Genomic DNA, 10,589 nt, shown 5'->3' on the forward strand with positions numbered 1-10,589 from the left:
AAAAGAAACTATTGGGTACACCTTCTATCACAGATCCGAAGGCAAGATATTTTGTTGCTAAGAATGGATCCTTTCTAGAGAAGGAGTTTCTCTCGAAAGAAGTGAGTGGGAGGAAAGTAGAACTTGATGAGGTAATTGTACCTTCTCCCGAATTGGAAAGTAGTTCATCACAGAAATCAGTTCCAGTGATTCCTACACCAATTAGTGAGGAAGCTAATGATGATGATCATGAAACTTCAGATCAAGTTACTACCGAACCTCGTAGGTCAACCAGAGTACGGTCTGCACAAGAGTAGTACGGTAATCCTGTTCTGGAAGTCATGTTACTAGACCATGACGAACCTACGACCTATGAGGAAGCGATGATGAGCCCATATTCCGCAAAATGGCTTGAGGCCATGAAATCTGAGATGGGATCCATGTATGAGAACAAAGTATGTACTTTGATTGACTTCCCGATGATCGGTGAGTCATTGAGAATAAATGGATCTTCAAGAGGAAGACGGACGATGATAGTAGTGTTACTATCTACAAAGCTCGAATTGTCGCAAAACGTTTTCGACAAGATCAAGGTGTTGACTACGATGAGATTTTCTCACTCGTATCGATGCTTAAAAGTCTGTCTGAATCATGTTAGCAGTTGCCGCATTTTATGAAATGTGGAAAATGGATGTCAAAACTGCATTCCTTAATGGATTTCTTAAAGAAGAGTTGTATATGATGCAACCAGAAGGTTTTGTCAATCCTAAAGGTGCTAACAAAGTGAGCAAGCTCCAGTGATCCATCTATGGACTGGTGCAAGCATCTCAGAGTTGGAATATATGCTTTGATAAAGTGATCAAAGCATATGGTTTTATGCAGACTTACGATGAAGCCTGTATTTACAAGAAAGTGAGTGGGAGCACTACAGCCTTTCTAATAAGTACATGTGAATGACATATTGTTGATCGAAAATGATGTAGAATTTTTTGGAAAGCATAAAGGAGTGTTTGAAAGGAGTTTTTCAAAGAAAGATCTCGGTGAAGTTGCTTACATATTGGGCATCAAGATCTATAGAGATAGATTCAATGAGTACATACCTTGACAAGATTATGAAGTAGTTCAAAATGGAACAGTCAAAGAAGGAGTTCTTGCCTGTGTTGCAAGGTGTGAAGTTGAGTAAAGACTCAAAACCCGACCATGGCAGAAAATAGAAAGAGAATGGAAAGTCATTCCCTATGCCTCAGTCATAGGTTCTATAAAATATGCTATGCTGTGCACCATACCTATTGTGTACCTCACCATAAGATTGGCAAGAGGGTACGATAGTGATCCAGGAGTGGATCACTTGACAGCGGTCAAAAATATCCTTAGTGGAATAAGGAAATGTTTCTTGGTTATGGAGGTGACAAAGAGTTCATCGTAAAGAGTTACGTTGATGCAAGCTTTGACACCGATCTGGATGACTCTAAGTCTCAATCTAGATACATATTAAAAGTGGGAGCAATTAGCTAGAGTAGCTCCATGCAAAGCATTGTAGACATAGAAAATTTGCAAAATACATACGGCTCTGAATGTGGCAGGCCCGTTGACTAAGTTTCTCTCACAAGCAAAACATGATCACTCTTTGGGTGTTAATCACATAGCGATGTGAACTAGATTATCAACTCTAGTAAACCCTTTGGGTGTTAGTCACATGGAGATGTGAACTAATCACATAAAGATGTGAACTATTTGTGTTAAATCACATGACAATGTGAACTAGATTACTGACTCTAGTGCAAGTGGGAGACTGAAGGAAATATGCCCTAGAGGCAATAATAAAGTTGTTATTTATATTTCCTTATATCATGATAAATGTTTATTATTCATGCTAGAATTGTGTTAACCGGAAACTTAGTACATGTGTGAATACATAAACAAACAGAGTGTCACTATTATGCCTCTACTTGACTAGCTCGTTAATCAAAGATGATTAAGTTTCCTAGCCATGGACAAAGAGTTGTCATTTGATGAACAGGATCACATCATTAGAGAATGATGTGATTGACTTGACCCATCCCTTAGCTTAGCACGATGATCGTTACAGTTTCATTGCTACTACTTTCTTCATGACTTATACATGTTCCTCAGACTATGAAATTATGCAACTCCCGAATACCGGAGGAACACCTTGCACTACAAAAAAATACACTTCCGTGATGATACGTGTTTGTCACAGTAGGTCACGTTTTTTGTCATGCATGTACATCCATGACGATTTTATGACAGAATCAAGATAGTCATACATGTGTTGTCTTAGAAGTGTTCCATGACCTTACCAAAATTATCATCACGGAAGTGTCCACTTCCATGACGACAAATCGCGCGTCACAGAAGTGCTTTCGTCAAGGGTGACCGACACGGGGCATCCACCGTAACAGAACGTCGTTAAGCTATCGGGTCTGGTTTTGGATCCGATAACCCATTAACAGCCCCGACCAATGGGGATTTTCCACGTGTAAAATCATCATTGGCTGGAGGAAACTCATGTCGGCTCACCGTTGGGACACATGTCATCCACTCATTGGACCCAAGGCGCCTATGATACATCGACACATGGCACGGCCCAATAGAGGCCCATTCCTGTGAAAAGGCCGGTCCACGGAAAGCCTGTTAACGGTCTGTTCGCATATAGCCCATTTACAGCCCGCTAACCCAGGGCCCGTTACGACCTCTCCGAATTAGGCCCAGTACCGTCATCTGGGCCGTCCAATATGATTCCAGCCCATTTTAACTTCTGGCCCATGTATGGCCCATGACGTCTTTCGGCCCATATGAGGCCCTTTGTAACTCTTGGCCCATTAACGGCCCGTGGTGAAACTGACCCGTAATGAACAGTGTATCACTTCATACCCATTAATGGCCCATTATTCTATTGGGCCATTTCCAGCCCAGGTTATCTTTCGGCCTTCTCAGGGCCCATTTATTCTTGGGCTCATTTCCAGCATTCGGTTACTTACGCCCTGTTACTGTCATTTTCTGCTTGTGGGCCAAATTCAGCCTGTGGTTACAGTCGGCCCGTTTGTGGCCCGTTAATACGTTGGGCCATTTTCATGTCAAAAAAACCCGTTGGGCTGTTTTCATAGAGTTATCAAATACGGCCTATTAACGGCCCGTTATGGTCCACGAATAGTACGGCCCATGATTGCCGAAATGATGATACGCCCCGTAGAAGGTCCATGGATCCTACGGCCCGTAAAAGGCCCATGGACCATACGGCCCGTAGAAGGCCCATGGATCGTACGGCCCGTAGAGAAGGCCAATGGATCCTACGGCCCATAGAAGGCCCATGGATCATACGGCTCGCATGAGGCCCATGGTTACAACAGTCCGTGTGTTGCCATGATTATTTTGGCCTAGTTTCCAAAAATAGGTTACTGTGGCCACTAGAAAAACACAGAAAAAGAACTGCAGTGACTACAAGCAAACAACTAAACAAGATAATAAGGAAATAAATAAGCAAGCAATTAACGCTAGCCTATTACCGCTATTACACATATTACATCCACTGGGCATCAAAGTTCGCCACCAGTGCAAATATATGGAACAAAGCAGCATATTACATACACTGGCCGTCAAAATTGGCCACCAGTGCAAATAAGCGCGGCAGCAAAACAAGAGCATAACTGAAACAACTTCAAAAGAGCTCAAGAAACGTTATCCTGGGTATCCACCATGCTGGCAATAAGCTTAGCAAGCTTATTAGCTTTGTCCTGTTTGGCACTAAAATCCTCCAACGCTTGTTGTTGCACCAGAAAGTATGCATCTGAATGCTCCAGGGACTTCCGCAGTCCTTCCGCTTCTTGTCGCAACACAGCTGATCGATGTCTTTCAACTTGTAGTTGAGACTCAAGAAACCAAACTGATTCAGACAGTGAGTTTGAATAGCTTGTGCAAGCGGTAGTGGCCAGTAACTCGAACACTAAACCAAGACAGGACTTTGGGGTTGTCTCACTGTCTTCGAGATAGTCTTCCTTAGCTGTTTTATCAGCTTTGTTGGAGACCAACAAGGATGTGTCACTATCCTGAACCTTATCTCCATTACTTCCTTTACCATTGCTTAATAAGGCACTCTTCCCCAATATTCTGTCAGCATTCTAAAAGAAGAAGCAAGCAGACACATAACATGTTTAGCATGTACTAGTATATGAAACTCATTTCGGTGAACCAGTTCATTAGTAAGGTGGATAGGATTAAACTACCAAGTCTTCTATTGCCAAGTACTAGTACATAATAAAAGCATCAAACAAACATATATCTATGTCCTATGGTAATTGCATTGTCTTGCCAAATCAAAATAGAGACACGGTTCAAATAATATCAGTTCAAGACAAAGCAGCAGTGAAAGAATACAAAGTGTGGGAAACTACACGACACAACAAGATTTCAGATGGGTACCACGGGTCTACATGTACAACAACACTATTAGCTCTGTTGTGATGCTAGTAATGTGCATGATATGAGAAGTCAACTGTATACACAATTGAAATTGAAATCAACAGAGCTATTGATAAGAGCAAACCTGTTAAAGAAACATGCGTGAACATACCTGCTGTGCCATTGGAGTTTCGATTGGATCCTTCAATTTAAAAATAAGTTTGTATGAGTAAATACAGTGATACAAGAGCAAAGCAGTATGCACGATAGCAATCATAGTTAAAAAGGCGCGCCTAAGCGAGCGCTTAAGCGTGCCTAGGCTCTAGGCGTTGGCAAAATGCATTGCGCATAACTACGCTTAATCTGTGCATAACTGCGCATAAGCATGCGCTTTGGTCAGTAAAGCGCAAGGCGGTGGCAAAATGCACAATTAATGCCTAGCGCTTTTTTGAACGATGATAGCAATGGAATCTTAAATTAGAACAGTTGTTCTTCAGGTTTAGGCACTTGTTCTACATGAACAGAGTATAGTAAGACGCAAGAATATAGTACTTCAAAAATAGAAAATGAGCTCATAGACCTTACCACATTCTTGGTTCCGGACCAGTACAATACAAGGCGTTCCCAGTCATCGTCCAGTAAATGTGTCTCAGGAGAACGTAAGGGAATTTGATGAGTTTCTTTGTCGGTGAAGTACGTTTTCTTCAGGTAATTCCGATACTGCCACCAAGCATTCTTGAAGATAGCAGAGGTATTAGCATAGGTTACCTCATCCTGAGTTTCCAAATCGGTCCTTCTCTATAAGTATGAGTGCTAACAATTCATCACATTTCTTACTGACGAATAAAGTGACACATTTTAAAATAGCATTAACACAATATGGTATTGTTCAGGTCAAGACATGGCAGGAAATGACATTGTGAAGGAGTTGGCAGCTTCACGACACCACTGGATTACAGATCAAGAACTCATAAGTATCAATGGTTAGTGTGTTGTCAATTTATCCCATTTCAGATTGGCAAAATAAGATCACTTGCTCTGTATAGTTTAATTTATATGGTATGAAGAAGGAACTTGGTTGTACAACTGAAAACTTAAATTGAGAAGGACAAACTTTGGTTTATGAAGTACATAATAAACTTTAAACATGCAATTTGATGCAAACACCAAAAATAAACAGTTGTTGTAGTCATGCCTAACCAAATATACACAACAAAGTTTGAAGGCTTGAGAAGGACAAACTTACATTATTGGTGAAGGCAGGCTCTATAAAGCCCTTGTCCATGCTGATGGGGGGGATTCAAGAAGTTTACCACAGAATCTTGTTCATAACCATTGCCTTTATTCTACATTTTGTTAAGAGCAAATATAGATGTGACAATATAAGAAAAAATGGAGAATATTTAAGATAAGATGAAGAGTGATGCTACATAACCAAGTAGCTATAAATGTAAGTACATCGATACATGCAAAAGGTACAGCCAAGAGCAATGCAGAGCTAAACTTCTTCAGTACCATCGGTGTTATCCAACCTTATGGTAAGAGTAAATATAGATCTTACGTGTAGAAAATGGAGGGGAAAGGAAAATAAGCTGCAGAGTGATGGTACATGAACAACTACCTGTCAATATAAGTACACTGATAAAGGATAGCAGGTACTTACAAGAACAATGCAGAGCTAAAAAATTTCATTGACATTGGATATATTCTACACTAATGTAACCATTCATACAGATCAGATAATTTGGAGCGAACAATTGATAAGCAAGCTATCATGCATACTGCTGTCACATGATGAACCAGGTATGTACGCAAGTAAAGTGATACAGGACAACAGGTACTAACAAGAGCAAGGCAGCAGGCAGCATATTTGTGATATCATGTCGTTCTTTTCAAACCGGCATTCCTTTTCGAGCGGATTTCCTGCAAAAAAGATCCGTAAGGCACATGCGGAAAAGTAGAAGTTCAAATTGTCATGCGATATCATAGACAGTACCTCATCTCGGAACGAGACCAGTGCATAGCAAGGTTTTTCCATTCAATGTCTTCTAAATTTAGCACAGGAGACTTCACCAGAAATTCATTTATAGACTTGCCATCAAAGTGTGATTTCCTCATGTAACACCGATACTACTGCAATGCTTCCTTGAAAAGTGCAAGCAAGCTTTGCTCGTCATACTATCCAGATTGACCCTGGCCTACTTACAACAATTTAATGTAAAACATTGATGTGTTCAATCAGTAGAAAACAGGAAAATAATCACCATGAATAATAGCACTTACACGTAAGTGGGACAGGAAGATGTGAAAATGGTGTTTGTCTTCACTATAATCTTCCCATGATGGGAATATATGCACGTAGTCCCTAAAAACATTGAAAGCATTGTCTTTTAAACTAGGAATAACTGGAATGGGGTTCCAATCTGAAGCATTTGGCCATCTCTGCAGTTGGGATAAGTCTTCAGCCGGTGGACTTGCTGTACTTTTTGCTGGAGTGGGATTTTTCTGTGGTACGGCTGGTGCTATGGCAACTGAAATCGGCATACCTTTTGCTGGAGTGTAGGTCCTATGTGGTGGGGCTAGTGGTGTGGCTAGTGAAGTATGGGTACAGTCTGTTGGAGTCGGTCCTACGTTTTGTGTCACTAGTTGTACAGCCAATATAAGTGGGGTGATGTCTGATTTCTCCGGCACAACCACATTTTTCAAGGACTTTGCTGGTGCTCCTTCAGGTTCGGCAATCACCCTCTTCCTTTTTGATGTCTGATGCACAAGAACAGCATTTGTGTGGAAAAACATGGTATGATGACAGATGGAATATGTATTGATAATGGATGGGCATGGCATCTCGACATATATGATGAGTAAACTAAGAAGATCGCGGTGCAACAAAGTAGAAGAAATGCAAGACAACATATGCAAGATACGCGCAATCAATAAAACCTTGCCAAATTAGAACACGCACCTTGATGGGTGAACAGGACAGGCCATGAGCCTTTGACTCCTCGAGGTTAGAATAGTCATTAGGATCATATTCTGAACAAGAATCAACAGGTGGGGAGCGTATGAGTTTCATTGCATCCAGAATGGCACTCAATGCCTTGGTGCCAATTTTTAAGTCATTGCAGTGTTTAGCTTCAAGAGTGGACTGCTGCTAGTGCGACACAAAGAAGCTACACAGATCATAGTGTACATATAACGGGAAAACCGTAAGCATCAGAGTAAAATTAGCAAAGTGGAACTTGCTGGAATATATGTGCTAGTATTGCCGGTACGGCTAGAAAGGCTTCGGATACCATCTCTCTTCAACTGAAGGTGTGGTACTGTTAATATCAGTGTAACTCTCAAAGGCGACATAGCTCCCCGCATTTCCTTGCTATTCTTATAGGATTCAAGTGGGCAGGCCACTACAAATCCTATTCCCATGTTTACAAAATCCTACGAATCAAAGAGGCCCGAAGAGTTCAAAGTGTCCATCACAACAGACCGTATAGACCTCTACACTGCAAATGGCCCTGCTCATCTTCACTACAAGGAAGATACTGTACTACTATCATACTCCCTCCGTTCCAAAATATCTGTCTTGGTAGAGATTTCCACTATGGATCACATACAGATGTATCCAGATACATTTTAGAGTGTAGATTCACTCATTTTGCTCCATATGTAGTCCATGGTGGAATCTATACAAAGACTTGTATTTAGGAACGGAGAGAGTACTTATTAAAGAAGAACGGAAGAGGGACATGCTAAAGAAGAGCAAGCAGATTTTGGATAATAAAATGTTCGTTGCGCAGTGCCCACACATGATGAACTAGAGCGCATTAAGAAAGCAACTCCCTGCTGTCTTTCTATATGTGGTGCACGTGCTTTTTCAAAAGTAAAGTAGGAACATTAGCTGACCAATTAAATGTTATCTATTTTAGTAATATCAGCATCATATCAGATTCGTACTTGAGCAACAAGTTTGGAATTATGAGTGGCACGTTGTTTAGCTTGATGGATTCAGGAGCAGTGCTAAGCAGGTACGATGATGGTACTTAATATAAAGGCATGTCAACCATTTCAGGCGGTTGGATGAAGATCCTACGTCTCCTAACCCTTCTTCTTCCTCGTCTCTGATTCTTCCAATACAGAACACCGCACGGGCCGCCGGCCCCCACCGCCTGTGTTCCTCCGCCACCCCCACCCCCACCCCCGCCCCCACCTGCGTCGAGTTTTCTTCGTTCGGCGAGGCCCCACCATCGCCCCCCCCCCCACAACCACCGTCCCCACCCGAGCCCCTTCATTTGCACTGGCGAACTCCGGCGAGCTCTGAAAAATCGACTGACCCAATTTTGAAATTTAGTCTACTGTGATTTAACTAGTGTGGAATATAAAAGGGGAAAACCATAAGCATTGGGAGTATAGTGTTGAGCGTGCCATGGCGGATCTGAAGGTGCAAACCGGACAAAGGCAACTTCGCAACCAATGTTTGCTTTCAACTAGCAAGTAAGTGATGGACAAGAAATCAGAGTAAAGCAGTGGCGATCTATTTTATTACTGCGATAAATAAGTTGAGAAGATACGAAAGAGTACCGCCTCTGGTGCGGCGCCGTGTATGCATCTGCTGAGAATTTGACGGTGCTGCGGTAGCGATGGCTGTCGGCGGCGTGGAAGCAGATCTAGGAGGGTAGACGGTGGCGGCGGGGCACGGTGGACGAGACGGTCGTAGGAGCGGCGCCGGCAAGGTGGACGACGGCGGGGATGAATCGAGAGGACGAGATGCAAGGATCCCGGTCCGAAGCCATGGAGGAGAGAGGTCGATCTCTCATAATGGACGGCGGCGTCGGGGTATCAGCTCCGGCATGGTGGAGGAGGACGGCAGTGGATGGGGTGGCGGATGGAGGAGGCTGGGGTGGAGAGGGTGTTTTGGCGCCCACAGAGTACGAATGGGGAAACGGGGGTAGAGAGGAAGGGGGGAACCATGTCTTCAGGGCGCGCTTGTCTCAAATGCAAGGAAATTTACAAACTTAGCCCCCGTTTAAAATTTCCTACATCACAGCAATATTAGTCGGTTGGGGATAGGACGGTAATCTCGCATACACCAAATATTTGCCGACGAGAGTTTGTTTTTGGCGCCCACCGTGTATGAATCGGGGAGGGAGTCGATTTTGGCCGAGGACACACTGTGTGTTGGCGCCCACCGTGTATGAATCCAGGTGAGAGGCGGTTATGTCAAGTTTGAGTGAAATTACAGACCTGCGCCTATCGAAACCTATAGAAATCGAGCAGATAGGCTTTGCGTGGCAGGGATAGGCTGTAGTAATTTCCATCTCGCAGATTTTGGTTTCGGGCGGTTACTACGACTTTCCCCGCTTTGTTCAAATTTTGCCGAGTGCACGTTTACCGTGCCAACCCAATTCGAATCCCGTTTGTATTCTGTTTTTTCGGGCGGGATCCATTTTCAATTGGAATAAAATTCTATATACATCATTTTTTTATATATACTTTCAAAAGCACAACACCCTTTATACATCAATATGGTTTACAAATGGCATGATCTCAGATTCATAAGGTTGTATCCATCAATTTGGATTTTCAAATATTTGAAACCACTTTATGTTGAAATCCAATGTATGCATTCCTCGCTTACTGTCTCCAATTAATGTGTGTTTCGTGCGGGGTTTTTTTTACTTCTCAAACATGTATAATGTGTTTCACACACGCAACATATAGTGTAATCCCGTTTAGACATTAATTGCATATAAACCATGCATCGTTTCTAATTAAAGAATCTATGGATCACCAATATTGATAAACTATATAGCATTACATGTGTCCCCAAATTCAAATGAATATGCATGTTTGATACACCAATTTGCGTTATGATATTATCGATGTCGTGATCTCCAATTTAAATATTTGAATCCCATTTAATCTAGATATTCGTCTCATACAACTATCACTCATGCTTATATAGGACTATCTCTCTAGACCTATACGCGTTCATCGTCTCTCGGGTATCTCTCGTGCTACCTGTATGTCGACAATGATCTTTTATCTTCGTAACACACTGAAGGTACTCTCTCCCTTGACCTTCATCACTCTATCTCTCTCTAAGTATATCTCGCTCCCTGCTATGTGTCTCTAACTATGATTCTCCATGTGGAATCTCTTTCTCTCACACAAACACTAAACTTTGTCTCCCGGGG

The 10,589-nt window shown here is 42.3% G+C and overlaps 1 protein-coding gene across 2 annotated transcripts; it reads right to left on the bottom strand.

The window, feature by feature from the left end:
- Nucleotides 1-3,453: 3,453 nt before the first annotated feature.
- LOC141023300 (uncharacterized) lies at nucleotides 3,454-10,252 on the bottom strand. 2 transcript variants are annotated; one of them, XM_073499913.1, is made up of 7 exons: nucleotides 7,361-10,252; nucleotides 6,682-7,158; nucleotides 6,395-6,596; nucleotides 5,645-5,744; nucleotides 4,984-5,133; nucleotides 4,571-4,600; nucleotides 3,454-4,118 (listed from the first exon to the last, which is right to left on the bottom strand). In XM_073499913.1, the coding sequence occupies exons 4-7, from the start codon at nucleotides 5,681-5,683 to the stop codon at nucleotides 3,669-3,671; spliced, it is 669 nt and encodes a 222-aa protein (XP_073356014.1). In that variant the 5' UTR covers nucleotides 5,684-5,744; nucleotides 6,395-6,596; nucleotides 6,682-7,158; nucleotides 7,361-10,252; the 3' UTR covers nucleotides 3,454-3,668. The 2 variants fall into 2 exon arrangements, with proteins under 2 accessions (XP_073356014.1, XP_073356013.1); XM_073499912.1 differs by having other exon boundaries at nucleotides 4,984-5,196.
- Nucleotides 10,253-10,589: the final 337 nt, after the last annotated feature.

Source organism: Aegilops tauschii, chromosome 5 (assembly GCF_002575655.3).
Source record: "Aegilops tauschii subsp. strangulata cultivar AL8/78 chromosome 5, Aet v6.0, whole genome shotgun sequence".
NCBI classification, from domain to species: Eukaryota; Viridiplantae; Streptophyta; class Magnoliopsida; order Poales; family Poaceae; genus Aegilops; species Aegilops tauschii.